Source organism: Chiloscyllium punctatum, chromosome 6, assembly GCF_047496795.1.
Source record: "Chiloscyllium punctatum isolate Juve2018m chromosome 6, sChiPun1.3, whole genome shotgun sequence".
In the NCBI taxonomy this organism is placed as follows: domain Eukaryota; kingdom Metazoa; phylum Chordata; class Chondrichthyes; order Orectolobiformes; family Hemiscylliidae; genus Chiloscyllium; species Chiloscyllium punctatum.
In genome coordinates, this window is record NC_092744.1 from 38,851,180 (window position 1) to 38,868,921 (window position 17,742).

At 40.9% G+C, this 17,742-nt stretch overlaps 1 protein-coding gene across 9 annotated transcripts in view; it reads left to right on the plus strand.

Annotated features, from left to right (window-relative positions):
- LOC140478890 (protein FAM131A-like) overlaps positions 1–17,742 on the plus strand; it is a 51,876-nt gene that overhangs the window by 18,705 nt on the left and 15,429 nt on the right. For all 9 annotated transcript variants that reach the window (XM_072572486.1, XM_072572484.1, XM_072572482.1 and 6 more), the window contains one exon: positions 17,142–17,235. In XM_072572486.1, coding sequence (XP_072428587.1) covers positions 17,166–17,235 — 70 coding nt within the window. In that variant the 5' untranslated portion in view covers positions 17,142–17,165. The remainder of the gene's footprint in view (positions 1–17,141; positions 17,236–17,742) is intronic.

The window sequence follows — 17,742 nt, forward strand, 5'->3', positions numbered from 1 at the left end:
TGCAGATGCTGGAGACTAGAGTTGAAGAATGTGATGCTGGAAAAACACAGCAGGCCAGGCAGCATCCAAGGAGCAGGAGAATCGACGTTTCGGGCATAAGCTTCAGGATTCGTGAAGAAGGGCTTATGCCCGAAACGTCGATTCTCCTGCTCCTCGGATGCTGCACGGCCTGCTGTGTTTTTCCAGCATCACATTTTTCAACCAAGGATAAGGAGAAGTAAGTTATCTATCACTGTCATTTGTGACTTTAATACAAGCTGTTTTGGTGTTGTGGCAGCAGTGGAAACCAATTGGAGGGATTCAAATCACCAGTTCTGTGAATACTTCTTTTTGGTGATCAACAACACTTCAGTTGCGCAAATAAAACTGCGTCATTATTATTCTTAAATATGTTGAGCAATAACTTGAAAAAGAAACAATTCTATTCTCTTGCTGTATTAGTTGTGCTTGTTCAGACATACTTTTATGCTTGTGATTATGTACGTTATTTTTAGTGAAAACTTAAAGTGTGACCCAGCTGCCAAATTTCAAACATACTTTAGGTATGGTTTCCTGACTAAGCCCAATGCAGGAACTCTCTACCATAATAGATGTAACTCATGGTAATAGGTCCCACAAATACAACCAAATAAACTAATGAAATCTGAATCAGTAATTCTTTGTCTTAAGGAAAACATATCAGTGCCAATGTTACATGCAAATTTCAACAGGAACATATTTATCAAAGTGTTTGATATGGCCAGAGGGTAAAGTTTACTCCAAATAATGTCATGCAATTTAAGCCTCTTGTTGAGTCATGGAGGTATACAACATAGAAACAGGCCCTTCAGCCATCAAACACCAAACTACACTAGTATCAAGATTAGAGTGGTGCTGGAAAAGCACAGAAGGTCAGGCAGGATCTGAGGAGCAGGAAAATCGATGTTTTGGGCAAAAGCCCTTCATCAGGAATGCTACCTGACCTGCTGTGCTTTTCCAGCATGACTCTAATCTTGACTCTAATCTCCAGCATCTGCAGTACCCAGTCTGACCACCAAACTACACTAATCTCATTTACCTGAAATGGACAATAGACAATATTCTCTGGCATTTTAAGTGTACGTCCTGGCGTTTCCAAAATATTGTGAGAGTACCTGCCTCGACAACGGTCTCAGACAGTGTGTTCCATATTTCTTCCACCCTCTGGATGAACCATTTTTCCTCCGATCCCCTCTAAACCACTTACTCCTCCCCTCCTGTCTGTTATGGGGAAAAGATTCTTATGATCCACGCAAATTTTTGATTGGTAAGAGGTTAGATTTGAAAATGAAATGGACTAGCTGTAATCATTTCAGTTGTGACAGCTTATATTTTACCTGTCAGAATTAATTCAATCTAAGCCAGTCATCTTAATAAGAAAAATTTGAATACAATGGCCTACATAATTCTATAATCAATATAGAAAACCTTGGTCATTCTTGTAATTAGATGTAATGCATTTCCTGATGACAGACAGAAGCAATTCAGACCAATGTAATATATTTCTCCAGTTAAAGATTTAGCTGCAATTTTAACATTATTTCATTAATTTTGGCATTTTCCCTGTTGAAAGCTGGTGTAAAGATAAGGTGTAGATGTTTGATAAGGAGCAAATGGTGGTTTGTGGTGAGGTTGCGCATGCTTATCTCTCTTGCCATTGATGCATGAGTTGGGATTCAGAACAGGTGAGATTCACAGTGGATGGAAAGTGAGATTTCCCCACTTAGTGGGAAGAAATTACACCCTGTGGAGCTGCTGGCTAATATGTTGCCTGTCAGAAGAAAAAGAATGGAAAACCTACAAGCTCAAGAATGGTAATGGCCGTAGTGATGGCTGCAATTGAAGAGACTAAGAAATCTTGGTCAACGTAACTTCTAATGTACTCAACCAATGCAAAGTAGCAATCAGTGGAGCAAATGACATGTTGAGCTCCTTTACAAAACTTAAAACTACAATATATCAAAAGTCATACATTGGTGAAAATACTCCTCAAATCACTGTGTGTTATCCAGAGGCACTCAATTCTGGAAGGCAGTTCCAAAAAGAGCCTTAAAGCTGATCTCTGCTGTACAGAGAAAGTTTGGAGACACTTAGATGTTCATTGCTGATGGACAAATGAGAGGTTATTTTATAAAAGTATGTAAGATAATAAATTACATGTTAAAACAGCCAAATATAGAATATTGGGTAGCATTTTCAGGGCCAGCCCAGAAGTTTTAGCAGGAGAACCTAATTGGTAGGAAGACAAATGCTGTGTTTTCCAACAGTGGGTTACTGTTTGGTTATTGAGTTCTCAGCCTTTCTAACTGACTCAGGAATCTGTTTTGCATTTGTTGGCATGCCATGAATACTGATTACCAGCCCAACTCATGGGAATTACATTCACATCTTGTTAAACAAAAGTTGGAAACCAGTCTGTTCACAAACCTGACTATGTATAAGAGGCATGTATCTGGAGGGGTGGACTGTTTTATCCAAGCTCCAGTGAATATATATTTCTTCCATTACTTGACTCCTACTTTACCAATCCATTTCTTTGTTCACATACTCACTGAGTAAGAGGTTTAATGTCACCAGCTCAAACAGCTCACAGCCTCCATGCGTTCTGAGGAAGGAGCTGAAACGTTAACCATGATTTCTCTCCTCAGATGCTGCCAGACCAGCTTTTCTAGCAATCTCTGTTCCCGTCAGAATGCGATCTGGCTTGTGGTTCCTGAACGCCTACAGTACACGGGGTGAAGCCTCTCCATGCCAACCAGCTCATGAGTAGTCCCTGGTTCTTTGCTGCTTTTCTTGTCAATAAATGATTGCAAGTGGAAGGACTGAAAGCTGGATGGACCCATTAATCTGTCCAAGCAAAAGCGCCACAGTGACTGACACGAGCAAACCTGAGGGGGCAGGCACAAGGAAGCTGAGTAGAAGGTGAGCTGGGTGGAATGGCACAGGAAGAATGGAAATTGAGCTGCATGATTATTGGGAGTACTTGAAGGATCCCGGGTAATAGAGGGAACATTTTGAGATGCAGAGGGGAAAGTAAGTGTAGGGTGTAGGGATCCAGGAAGGGTGGGAACCAAATTTTGAAGAGGAGCTATTCACTTACGCTAGGGAGGGGAAAACACTGATGAGCTAAATAAAAGGGGTATAAGTATAAGGCTGTGCATGGGGATCTGAATGATGGTGGATAGCAGACAAATGAAAAGCAGGAATGCCCAGGGAGATAACAGAAAAGCCGATAATCATGGGAAGATTGAAGAAGGAGAGAGAGAACACTAAATGAAAGGAGAAGACCATTTAGAATGGTAGCAGGATAAGTATAATCCACAGGGTGTGGGAGAGGCTGAATGGCTCAAAGGGAACGTTTACAGTTGCATTCTTATCCTAAGTCTGTTTTCAAAGTAATGTGGCTTAGACAATGTGTAGTGCAAATGGGAGGAGTCCCAGAATTGTTTGCACAGTGTAAACACCCATCTGAGGGATTTGAGACACAAACTGCATCAACCAGTCAGATTTCTGAACAGGAAGGGTTTTCCCTCCCTCAGTATCCAACTCATTTGTGAATCACAAGCAATTCTTACAGTATATGTCCCCTACTAACTAGGGAGTAATCACATTGCTTGCAATTCCCAGATTCCTCAAGTATTTACAGCCCTCATCCCACATCATCTTTGGCACCTCTGTGATAAGGGAAACTTGGTGAATGACCTCATTGTGAAACACTCTGACTGATTGCAAATAAGGCCACAATGCTGCCATGCATCCATTATAGATAGGCAGGAGGCTGGAAGAACACAGCAAGGCAGGCAGCATCAACAGGTGCAGAACTTGACATTTTGGGGTCATTGTTGAACGGACAATTGATCTTCTAACATAATACATCCAATACCTGGACCACTCAGGAGGAGCTCTGCAGTTCTTGGTGGACAGGATCTCCAAGGATGTTTGCTACGCCCTGCATAGCCTGGCTCTACGATGTGGTGGGAACTTGGAAGAGGGGGATTTGGAACAGCACTCTGTCTCCTCAGACGAGGAAGAGGGGTGTCTGACAGAGGTTAAGGGAGCTAATGCTGAGGATCCTGAAGAAACTAGGACTGTAATGCAACAAAGGAGACAGACCTGAGAGAACCTTACAGCAACTACAGTTGAGGGCTTTACATTAACATATGTGGACATGCTATAAATCAGTTATAGTGTAGAGGCATTCCTGCCCTCAAGGAAATGTTTGATTTGGAACTTTAAAACAATAAGCTGCTTTGTTTGGAATAAGTTGTAAATTAATTTGTTCCCTTGGCACCAGTAACCTCCAATTCAGTTTTCCGGACAGAGCATCAGTGTGGAGTTATGCAGGATTACACGGGGCCTGTACTCAAACTTCATTTGCAAGAAGCAGTCATCTATCACTAAAGCTTGGAGGGGCTAAACAACACTGATTGCACTATCTCAAACCTAACCATCCAGCTTAAGTTGTCACTTGTCAGAGATTCTGTTCCTCCCAGAGGTCAGCAGTGAATGAGAGGCTTAGTGCAGTTCACCTTGCTAGGCATGATGAGAATGTGAGCTTCTCAGGTAATTAGTCTGCAATGAACATATGAAGAGTCAAAAGTTCTATCTGATTGAAAGTAATCACAGGATTATTGTATAAAGTACACATTACAAGTGTAATGTTGTACAGAAAGTTAATATCCATGCACCCAGAGTGATTCTGGTGGTCTGTGTCCAAAGGTAGGGATACTACCACTCTGCAACAAGATCCTCTATATCTTTCACTGGATATTTTCTAATCTATTTGGGATGTTATTACACACCTCTGGAGGAGGTGGGTCTGGAACCTGCATCCCCTAGTCCAGAGGTAGGGATACCACTGCTGCACCATAAGCTACACCTTTGCTTATAACTAACTAATTAGGTACAACTTCTATTTGCCTTATTACCTTTAAAGCTTAGGTATTCAGCAACCTACCTACAGATTTTGATACTAGCGGTACTCATCAGAATCTGTTTCCTGAGCTTATTTGAGAAATGTTACACATTGAGATGATTGTCTCTGTGTTGGTGGACAACGGCCTTGATATGCATCCCCCGTTGAGCATAAGAGATATAGTTAGTAAGTTTGCAGATGACATCAAAATTGGAGGCGTAGTGGACAGTGAAGAAGATTACCTCAGATTACAATGGGATCTTGATCTGATGGGCCAATGGGCTGAGAAGTGACAAATGGAGTTTAATTTAGATAAATGTGAGATACTGCATTTTGGGAAAGCAAATCTCAGCAGGACTTATACACTTAATGGTAAAGTCCTGGTGAGTGTTGCTGAACCTTGAAGCACAGGTTCATACCTCCTTGAAAGTGGATTTGCAGGTAGATAGGATAGTGAAGAAGGCGTTTGGTATGCTATCCTTTATTGATCAGAGTATTGAGTATAGGAGTTGGGAGGTCAAGTTGCGGCTGTACAGGACATTGGTTAGGCCACTATTGGAATATTGCGTGCAATTCTGGTCTCCTTCCCATCGGAAAGATGTTGTGAAACTTGAAAGGGCTCAGAAAAGATTTACAAGGATGTTGCCAAGGTTGGAGGATTTGAGTTGTAGGGAGAGGTTGAATAGGCTGGGGTTGTTTTCCCTGGAGCGTCAGAGGCTGCAGGGTGACCTTATAAAATCATGAGGGGCATGGATAGGATAAATAGACAAATTCTTTTCCTTGGGGTTTGGGAGTCCAGAGCTAGAGGGCATAGGTTTAGGGTGCGAGGGGAAAGCCATAAAAGAGACCTAAGGGCAACGTCTTCATGCAGAGGGTGGTACGTGTATGGAATGAGCTGCCAGACGAATTGGTGAGGCTAGTACATTTAAAAGGCATCTGGATGGGTATATGAATAGGAAGGGTTTGACGGGTGTAGGCCATGTGCTGGCAGATGGGTCTAGATTGGATTGGGATATCTGATCAGCATGGACAAGTTGGATCCAAGGTCTGTTTCCATGCTGTACATCTCTATGACTCTGTGACTGTACCTCCTCAGAGATATGCTTAGAGAGAACTGGGACTCTTCTTCATTGGGTCATAGTTTAGAAGTTGGATCCAGAGGTTGCATAGAAAAACACAAAGATTTGTTTGTGTCATGAGCTGGCACTGTTACCCTAATTTTAATGAGATGTTGCTGCTTGACATGCTTGTGTGGCTAGCTATTCGGTGTCTTTCGCATGAGATGGCTGTGGCTACCTCATCTCCCTTCTATCACTGGCACATTGCACTTGCTAACCTATCTGTTTGGCAGCTTCTTAGAGTCATAGAGATGTATAGCATGGAAACAGACCCTTCGGTCCATCCTGTCCATGCCGACCAGATATCCCAACCCAATCTAGTCCCACCTGCCAGCATCCGGTTCATATTCCTCCAAACCCTTCCTATTCATATACCCATCCAAATTCCTCTTAAATGTTGCAATTGTACCAGCCTCCACCACATCCTCTGGCAGCTCATTCCATACACGTACTGTACGCGTGAAAAAGTTGCCCATTATGTCTCTTTTATATCTTTCCCCTCTCACCCTAAACCTATGGCCTCTAGTTCTGGACTCCCTGACCCCAGGGAAAATTATGCCCCTCATAATTTTGTAAACCTTTATAAGATCACCCCTCAGCCTCTGACGCTCCAGGGAAAACAACCCCAGCCTATTCAGCCTCCCCATCGTAGCTCAGATCCTCCAACCCTGGCAACATCCTTGTAAATCTTTTCTGAGCCCTTTCAAGTTTCACAACATCTTTCCGATAGGAAGGAGACCAGAATTGCACGCAATATTCCAATAGTGGCCTAACCAATGTCCTGTATAGCTGCAACTTGACCTCCTAACTCCTGTACTCAGTACTCTGATCAATAAAGGAAAGCATACCAAACGCCTTCTTCACTATCCTATCTATCTGCGACTCCACTTTCAAGGAGGTATGAACCTGCACTCCAAGGTCTCTTTGTTTAGCAACACTCCCTAGGACCTTACCATTAAGTGTATAAGTCCGGCTAAGGTGATCAGCAAATGGCATCCTTGACACCCTGTGGGAAATGGAGAGGGTGGATCCTGTCAGGTTGTTCCCGGAGCAGACTGTAAAAGTTATTTGGCAGAATGCCTCATCATCAGAATTTTCCAACAACCACAAAGACTTGGCTGGAGGTGAGATCCTTCATCTCTATCCGGACTCTCTGCACCACCGCATGTTGCCCTCGAAGCAACTATGGGGGTGGGGGTAGAAATTGTCACACATCTCCTGCTGGAATATCAAACAACAATGAGAATACAGCAAGGAAATAGAGTACTTGGTGTTGTGGTGAAATGTTAAAAATCTCTCTCTCGGTGTCGGCAAAACAAAAGTACCGATCGTTGACTTCAGGAAGAATAGAGGAGGACACACCCCCATCTACATCAACAGACCTGTGGTTGAAAGGGTTGAAGGCATCAAGTTTCTTGGAATGATGATAACCAACAACCTGTCTGGCACCTCCCATGTAGATGGGATGGTCAAGAAGGCACAACAGCGTCTCTTCTTCCTCAAGCAGCTCAGGAATTTCAACATGTCCACAAGGACTCTCACCAACTTTTACAGACGCACCATAGAAAGCACACTATCTGGTTGCATAATGTCTTGGCACAACAACTGCTCTGCCCAGGACAGTAAGAAACAACAGAAAGTAGTGCACACAGCCCAGACACCATGGAAGTCAACCTTCCTACCATGAACTCCATTTACACTTCTCACTGCCATGGAAAGGCTGTATACATCCTGCCCAGTAATACTCTCTTCCAACCTCTTCTGTCGGGCAGAAGATACAGAAGCTTGAACACAGCACCAACAAGTTCAAGAACAGCTTCTTTCCTGCTGTTATTAGACTGCTGAATGGATCTGTTGAATTTCAAATTTAATGTTAACCTTGCTCTTGTGCATCTCCTGTGCACTGTAACCTTGTATGCCTAACTCTGTCGAAGCACCCTATGATCTGTATTGTCCTTGTTTGTTACGATCTACCTGTACTGCTTGCAAACAAAACTTTTCACTGTACTTAGGTATCTGTGACAACAATAAGTCGAATCAAATCAAAAAGGTATGTGCCTTTGCAAAGGAAGTCTGGAGAGAAATTCAGTGATTGTTGTCAAGGTTCATCTCAAGCAGCTCTGTGATGCAGGACTCTGTGTCGTACAGTCTATTCTCTGGGAGGCACACAGAGACAAACATTGACTGCACCTGGAGGACCATCCATATGGTGAAATATACTCTTTGGTCTGCCTGAAACTTGTTGGTCTTCCAGAGCAAGGAGTTGACCTTGACCGAGTTTTGCAGACTGGCCCACCAAGATCCCGGATGACACGCTGAGGGATGCATTAAAGCTTGGGGCAGCTGCCGCCAAGGCACAGTGGGGAAAGACTGTTGTCTAAGGTCTTTCTGCTGGAGTTAATTGCGGGTCCATTCAGTTATCGGATCGCTCAAGTGCCTCAATTATATGTAAATATAGTCTTGTACAAGTAAGGAATGCCTTGGGTTTGTTTGTTGGATAGAATCAAACCCCAATGTTTACTTGTTTCTTTATATGCTGCTGTACAGAACAGAACTGCATTTGTGAGTATGTTAAAAAAACAAGTTGGTTTGGAGTTCATACCAGTAAGGAACTTTAAGGCTGATGTTAAGAACTGGTTCTTCATAGAAACAATGATCAATATATGGAATAAGCTTCTGAACAGTCAGTCATTTAGGCTAAGCAAAGATGCTCTTGCATAAATTATCCCATTTTTATTTTAGGACGAAACTGATTGCATTTACATAAGAAAGAGAAATTAGCATAATGCTATTTTTAAGTAGCCTCTTGACAGGAGTAGCTGAGGCAGATGGTGGCCCTGTTTCAGTAGTGACCCTCTGTATTTTTATGCAGGATTTTTTTTGGACTGTCCCATATCTGTTTCCACCACCTCCACTGCTGCACTAGCTGCTGGTCACAACTGCCTGTTGTCTTGCAGCAATTTGAGTTTGGGGTCACAGAGGCAGGAAGGCTAAAATAGGTGCATGTAATCCCCCTCAAAAAAGTAATACTTGCACCATGTCATTGCTTCTGAGCGTATCCCATGCACGCTCATGATCTGAGTGAGCAGACCTCAAAGCAACAAAAAGGGTGGTGGTGACTTGTGTAACCTTATCATTAGGTTACATTCTGATATTTTCTTTGTGCTGTGCACCACAGACCATGCTCATAAACAAGCTCTTTCACCCTGCAGACTGGTGTATAATTTTATATACACCATTCCTAGTAATGTAGTATTGCCTCAGGATTGAACAGAATCCTTGTATTATACTTGCGCTTTGGAAATAGAGTAAGAATTCCATCAGATAATATTGTAGGCTGTGAAGTACAGGATAGGTTTATAAAAACAATCAGCTAAATAGCAGGAAACATGGTTCACTTTCCATTTTCTGTACGGAACTTTGAGTTTGAGCACCCTCCTTCAGTGGAAAACCAATGATGGGTTTAACACCTGATCTGCAATGAGTGGCAATAAGAAGTGGCATGAATGGGAATAATTCATACAACATATATCAATTTTTTAAAATTGTAAACTCCATCAAAACACAAAAACACCTAATTTTAGCTTTGGATAATGTGGGGTTTGATGAGGTAAGGTATGAGATAGAAGTGTATCTCCTGCTTCAGAAATAAAAGCTATTTTAACTTCTGTGCCTCATTTAATACCCTCAACTGATATTTAACTTCTGCAGGAAGCAGCAGAAAAACATGATCCAAAGGTCAGTCACTGGTAAACAGTTGGTGATAGAAATGGATCAGATCATGAGATGGAGGAGAAGTATAGCATTTGGCCCATCCAGTCTGCTCTGCTCAATGAGATTATGACTGATCTGATAAGCCTTAACTCTACATTTCTCCCTTTTCTCAATACCCTTGATTCCCTTATTGATTAAAAATCTATCTACCTTTGCCTTGAATATTCTCAATGACACAGCCTTTGCAATCCTCTGTGGTAAAGAGTTCCACAGATTCACTATCTTCTGAAGGAAGAAATTACTGCTCATCTCTGTCCTAACTGGGAAACCCCTTGCCCTGAGATTACAGCCCCAGTCTTAGAGTCTCCCACAAGGGGAAACAGCTTGTAGAATTATAAGCACTGATCCTTCAGTCCAAGTCACCCATGCTACCTAGGTATATTAAACATAACTAGCCCCATTTGCCTGCGTTTGGTCCATATCCCTCCAAATCTTTCCTATTCATTTAACTGTCCAAATGTCTTTTAAATGTTGTAATTGTACCTGTCTCTACCATTTCCTTTAGTAGCTCATTCCATACACACATTACTATCTGTGTGAAAAAGTTGCTCCTCGGGTCCCTTTTAAATCTTTCCCCTCTTACCTTAAATCCATGCCCTCTAGTTTTGGACTCTCCTACCCTTGGGAAAAAATACCTTAGTTTTACTCCTTATTCATGCCCGTCATGGTTTTATAAATCTGTGTAAGGTCACTCCTTGGCCTCGTTGCTGCAGGAAAGAAGTCCCAGCCTATCCAGTCTCCTCTAACTCAAATATTTCAGTCCCGGCAACATCCTTGTAAATGTTCTTGGAACCTTTACTAGTTTAACAATATCCTTCCTACAACAGGGAGACCAGAGTTATATGCAGTATTCCAAAAGTGGCCTCAGGTGCAACATAATGTCCTATCTCCAGTGCTTTGACCAATGAAGGCAAACGTGCGAAACGCCACCTTCACCATCCAATCTTCATGCGGTGTCACTTTCAAGAAATTATGTACTTGTACCCCTTGGTGCCTCTGTTCAAAAACACTGCCCAGGGCCCCGCCATTAACTGTAAGTCCTGCCCTGGTTTGCCTTCCCAAAATGCAACACCTCACATTAAACTCAATCTGTCACTTCTTGGCTTATTGACCCATTTGATCAAGACCTGCTCCTACTCTTAGATAATCTTCTTCACTGTCCACTATGCCACCAATTTTGGTACCATCCACAAACTTACTAAAAAAAAACTTTTATATTCTCATCCAAGTTGTTGAGATGAATGATAAACAACAGTGGGCCCAAAACCGATCCTTGTGGCACACTGCTGGTCACAGGCCTCCATTTCGAATAAGGATGTTATGAAACTTGAAAGGGTTCAGATCTAGATTTCCACTGAAGATTTAGATTTCCTACAGTGTGGAAACAGGCCCTTCGGCCCAACAAGTCCACACCGATCCTCCAAAGAGCAACCAACCAGACCCATTTCCCTCTGACTAATGTGCCTAACACTATGGGCAATTTAGCATGGCCAATTCACCTGGCCTGCACATCTTTGGACTGTGGGAGGAAACCAGATCACCCGGAGGAATCCCACGCAGAGACAGGGAGAATGTGTAAACTCCACACAGGCAGTCACCCGAGGCTGGAATCGAACCTGGAACCCTGGTGTTATGAGGCAGCAGTGCTAACCACTGAGCCACCGTGCCGCCCAGAGCAGATTTACAAGGATGTTGACAGGATTGGAAGGTTTGAGCTATAGGGAGAGGCTGAATAGACTGGGGTTGTTTTCCCTGGAGCATTGGAGGCTGAGGGGTAACCTTATAGAGGTTTATAACATCATGAGGGGCATGGATAGGGTAAATAGACAAGGTCTTTTCCCTGGGTTGGGGAGTCCAGAACTAGAGGTTGAGGGTGAGAGGGGGAAGATTTCAAAGGGACCTAAGGAGCAACTTTTTCACGCAGAGGGTGGTGCATGTATGGAATGAGCTGCTAGAGGATGTGGTGGAGGCTGGTACAATTACAACATTTAAAAGGCATCTGGATGGGCATATGTATAGGGAGGGTTTTAAGGGACATGGGCCAAGTGCTGGCAAATGGGACTAGATTCTTTTCAAATATCTGCTTGGCGTGGTTGAATTGGACCGAAGGGTCTGTTTCCGTGCTGTACATCTCTATGACTCTATAACAACATTGTATCACAATCTCTGTCTTCTATCATTGAGCCAATTTTGAATCCAGTTTGCCTGGACCCCATATGATCTAACCAGTCTACCATACAGAACTTGAAGGCCTTGCTAAAGTCCATGTAGATAATGCCTCCCACTCTACCTTCATCTATCTTCTTCTCAGCATCTACTTTATCAAGCACCTAAGAATCTTATAGGTATTTTAAATCAACCTGTTCCAAAGTGTAATGTCACATCTCTGGAACAGGTAGAGATGAACTTGAGTTGAGCTCGGAGGACACTACCACTGCACCACAAGAGCCCCCTAAGAATCTTTTACATTATGGTAAGGTTACAGCTCATTCATCTGAAGGAATGTGGCCCTTGGACTGATGCAGGAAGTTGAGAGTTATCAACAATGTAGGCATCATGAAAGCCTAAAAGGTGCCTCATACAGTCTTCCAAGATATGAATGTGATGATCACAGATGAGTTGGACATTGATTGGATAGAAACCTTCCCTGATACTGGAGTTAATGATATAATGATATGTGTGGTGAGCAGAACCAAAAGCAATATGCTAATTGTGATCTGATCTGAACTTGTTCAGCAGAAGAGCTCTCTGCTTTTATACTTAATGCTACTATTTCTAAACCTGAAGATCCACATGCTTTTCTACACAATCTCTCAATATGTTCTGTCGTCTTCATTGACTGATGCACATGTAACTCCAGAACTCTCTGTTCATTCACACTCTTTAGAACTGTGCCATTTTGTTCACGTTAATTGTCCATGTTCCTTCTACTAAAATACTCACCCTTCCCCATATTAAATTCAGTCTGTTCTTTTCTTTCTCATTCTGTGAGCCTGTTGCAGGTGATTCGTATCATTCTCACTATTTAGTGGCATTGGCAAATTTTGAACTTTGACTCTCTCTTCCAAAATGTAATTCATTTAGATAGGGCAAAGGATCAATAGTCCTATCATTGACAGTTGGGGAACACCATGGTTTATCAAGATTCAGTCTCAAAAATTGCCATTTGCTATGACATTTTTTGTCATTAAGACAAGTTTTTAAAAATCCATTTTGACATTACTATCCAATTCCATGAACCTCTATTTTACTAGTCAGCCTTTTATGTAGGGGTACTTTGTCAATTGCTTTCTTAAAATCCACATAAATAAGATCTACCATAATTTCTTCTCCTTTATTCTCTGTTACTTCATCAAGTATCAAATGAAATTAGTTAAGCATGATCGGCCTTTTACAATTCGTGTTGGTTATTCTGAATTCTGTCTCCAAGTGCTTGTTGGGTTTCTTCCTGAACATTGTTTCTAAAGTCTTACACCACTGATGTTAACTAACTATGCTGTAGTTGTTATGACAGTCCTCAGGCACTTTCTTGAATATGGATGTTGCATTGTCCACACTCCATCCTCACGTCTCTCCCCATATCCTCAATATTATAACATAGTCAGGAAGTAAGGACTTCTTAGTTGCAAACTTCTTAGTTCAATTTTTACATCAGTGTAAGCACATGATTAGAGTTGTAAACCATTTGCCAAATTTCTAGACTGAAAAAGAGTCCTACCAAGCCCACTTGGTCCTCATGTAAAGTTGTACCCCATCCCAATTAACTCAATCAACCATCAAGATGATTTCAATTCAAAAGTATGGTGTTATAATCAAAAGCAAAATATTCATTCAGTTTGTCTCCCTTTTGCATCAAAATGGATAAAATGAAAAATTGAACAAATGGCATCAGAATATACTGCTGAGAATACATTCATATTCATGGCTTATGCAAGACACATGGGGTTTTGTCCTGCTGGCTGCCTAGCAATCCTTTTTGGAATTGATTTATGTTTCACAAACCTAGGAAGTCAAAAGGAACAAGACCTCCAACTCTGTAGCAAGACTGCAAGCCTCTCTCTCCTCTGCTCTTGACTGAAGTACACAGGAAACTGATAAAAACTGGGAATCTCAGGATTTTAGTGACCTTGCAAACCCTGAAAAGCTGAACTGTGGCTACTTTCAAAAAGCATGGGATCAATTTAATTTCCATCTGAACAGAAGCTTGATTGAAAGAATTTTCATCAGTCTATTTTTGTTAGCATTTCAATTTCATCAACAAGAAAATTGTGACAACTCATCAAAGTCTATCTTTTATTTTTCAGACCATTGGCCAATAAAGGTCTTTTGCCCTTTTAAAAATATAATTTCTGCAGCATCTTTCGTTGCCTTTGTGTTTTGACTGTGTGTGTGTGTTAGAATCAAAAAGATATATAGTTCTAATTCCTAATTTTGTTTGGCTGTTAATCAGTTTTCCTACTTGCCTTTAAAAGTGAGATTTGTTCTAATGAACTAAAAAAAATGCATTTGTGATAAAGTGGCCTGGAAGCAGTCTCTTTTACTGAGTAATATTACAACAGGGAGACAGTCGGCATTTTGGTGATTAAATGAAACCATTTATGAGTGGTGTGATTTACAGTGCACTCCTTCTGCTAGAGACATAACACTCCTAAATTCCTTCCAATATCTTTTCTTTTATTTGTCATTCCCTTACTTCAGCAGAAGATGTTGTAACCTTAACGGATTCATTCCATGGGAATGGGTGGCTCACTGTGTTCAAGTGACTAAAATTCATGTGTGAGAGTGGCAGTGCGCATTGTCTCCTGCAATGGGAATACCTCTGCCAAGCCTTCTCCTACCTTCACATAAATTTGACACATTCATTTTTAGCAGGGAGGTAGGCTTGGAGGTAGGCTTGGGTTTATCAAGTTTTGACCAGATATAAAATGGTGGTTTACACTACAACTTTAATTTAATATATACAAGAAATTCATATGATTGCACTTCAGCTAAGGTGAACTATTAAAACTAAAAGCATAAACATGTTCTCTGAACATGCACAGAACCTTGAGATTTAATTAAAGCTCATCAATTTCTCAGCTGTGCTTGTGTATATTTTTTAGAAAATCAGAATACAGTCAGGCAAAGTCAACATGGCTTTGAGAAAGGGAAATTGTACTTAACAAATTTAAGCGATCTATTTGAGGATATAACATGGAAGGTGGATAAAGAAGAACCAGTAGATGCAGTGTATTTGGATTTCCAATATATTAAACAAAATGTCACATATAAATTAAGAGCCCTGTTCTGATGTTATGGATGATACTTTAGCACGGAAAAAGGATAGGCCAAGTAACAGGAAACAGAGTTAGAATAAATGAATAAACACATGTTCAGAATGGTAGAGTAGTGTCAGAGGGATCACTGCTGAGGCCTCTACTGTTTATAATCTAAAGTAATGACTTGAATGAAGGGAGCAATTGTGTTGTCAAATTTGCTGATGTAATTGAGGTGGGTAGGAAATAGAGTCCACAACGGGGCAGGATAGTGGAAGCTGGATCATTTAATTTGTTCAAGGCTGAGTTAGACCTATTTTTGATTGGTGAATGAATTGAGAGATATGGGGGACCATTAGGAAAATGTATTAAAGCCACAATCAGATCAGCCATGGTGGAGCATGCTTGAGGGGTCAAATGGCCTACTCTTGTTCCTATTCATTTATTATGTTCTTATATTGTAAACTATAGCCACTTATTATTATGCTCTGTGCACCATGTTCAACAGATAAATATAGTTAGAGTCAGGAATGGGAGGTAAGTGAATGGAGTAGAATGGATTATTTGATGTTAGAGTCAAGTACTCATTTATAGTACATGGTAGATAACATTTTATGATAGATATGATTACCTCTGTGCGGCAATAGTCTAATGGTCCTGTGATGATGGCTTTAGTCAGGATAATGGTATGATTGGTTAGGTCTGGGAAGATGGTAGCTTCAATGAAGATGAAAACATTTGTATATAATTAGATTACTTACAGTGTGGAAACAGGCCCTTCAGCCCAATAAGTCCACACTGACCCATTTACCCAACACTATGGGCAATTTCGCACGGCCAATTCACCTAACCTGCACATTTTTGGACTGTGGGAGGAAACCCATGCAGAACACAGGGAGAATGTACAAACTCCACACAGTTAGTCGCCTGAGGCAGGAATTGAACCCCTGTGAGGCAGCAGTGCAACCACTGTGCCACTGTGCCACCCATAATGGGTGTCAAGAAATATGCAAGGTTGTATACTATATACTTTTTATTCAAATCTTTCTATTAATGGATAGTGCTTTGAGTATAATTACTCAAAATGTAATAAAATGTAATAGTTTCTTTGATAAATCTGTATTGATTATGATATTTTACCGAACTGATCTTACTAGCACTGTTACAAATGAATGACTATGCATGCACACAGATCTGTATGTTATCTGTATTTCCTACATATATTTCTTGTTCTGAGGAAACATTTATGAGGAAATAATCTGACATTGACAGTGTTAGTTACTCTTGCAGGTTAGACTAGATTCCCTACAGTGTGGAAACAGGCCCTTCTGCCCAACCAGTCCACACTGACCCTATGAAAAGTAACCCACCCAGACCCATTTATCTCTGACTAATGCACCTTACACTATGGGAAATTTAGCATGGCCAATTCACCTGACCTGCGCATCTTTGGACTGTGGGAGGAAACCGGAGCACCCGGAGGAAACCCACGCAGACACAGGGAGAATGTGCAAACTCCACACAGACAGTTGCCCGAGGCTGGAAATTGTTAAAGGTTACACAGTACTGAGACATACTTAATAAATGGATAGCTAAAAATCTAAAATGATAAAGTAAAACTCCCTTGCGCACTTCACAAGTCAAGTGAATAACTTAAATAGAGGTAAAAAATCAAACTTTCATTTTCAACTTAAATTGATTCAGTAGCGAGCATTGAAGAAAGAGTGTTCATGAAATGTCCGATTTGTGCTATTACTTTTGGATACTTCACCTTAAAAAGGAAATCTCTGCATCCTCAGACCATCACATATGAATGATTTCAGTTGAGCCAACATCTTTTATTAGTAGTAAAACTTGATATCGTCAGTTATACAAAAAGAATTAAAAGCAAATTAAATAAATTACTAGGTCTTCTGAAGTGATTTGCTTTAGAGGTAAAGCAAATTAAACTGATGTATATTATGTATATAAACTTATGTTTTTACTGATAAAGTATTGACAGCATTATTCAGATGGCAGATTCAGTATTGAGGGGTCATAGATTATCCTTTATTTTTGCAGGTAAATGTTGAAGACACTATTGAAATGTTACCGAAATCAAGACGCGCACTTACAATCCAGGAGATTGCTGCACTTGCAAGATCATCTTTGCATGGTTTGTGTGCATTCCTAATAACTAAGGATGATCATTTGTGTCAACTCACTCTTAGGAGTTGGATGATCTAAAATTTAAATTCACTAAAGTGTGAACGCTTGGACAAATATGAGTGGGTTTCCTAAATAATTTGTATATGCGGTACTCCTACTCCTATGTAAAATATATTCTCAGTGATTGTAGAAATACTCAAAATCATGGTGTGGGACTACAGCAGGGGAACAAGTAGAGATATAAGCTCTAGTGAATGCAGGAAACAGGAATGCATCTCTTTCAGCTCGCTGCTTCCATCAACTGCAATAATTAGACTCTTGGAATTGAATACAAATCCAATGCTACATCTTCAGGCTATCTAGACATTTCTAAACTCTGGCCAAGTAAAGATATCTGATATTGCCCTCGAATGTCAAACTAGCTCTTATTACATTAGTAAACTATTATAATATTCAGGTCATTTACTAATCATTAGCTTACCATGAAAACCACATAGAATTGAAATTTTAAAAA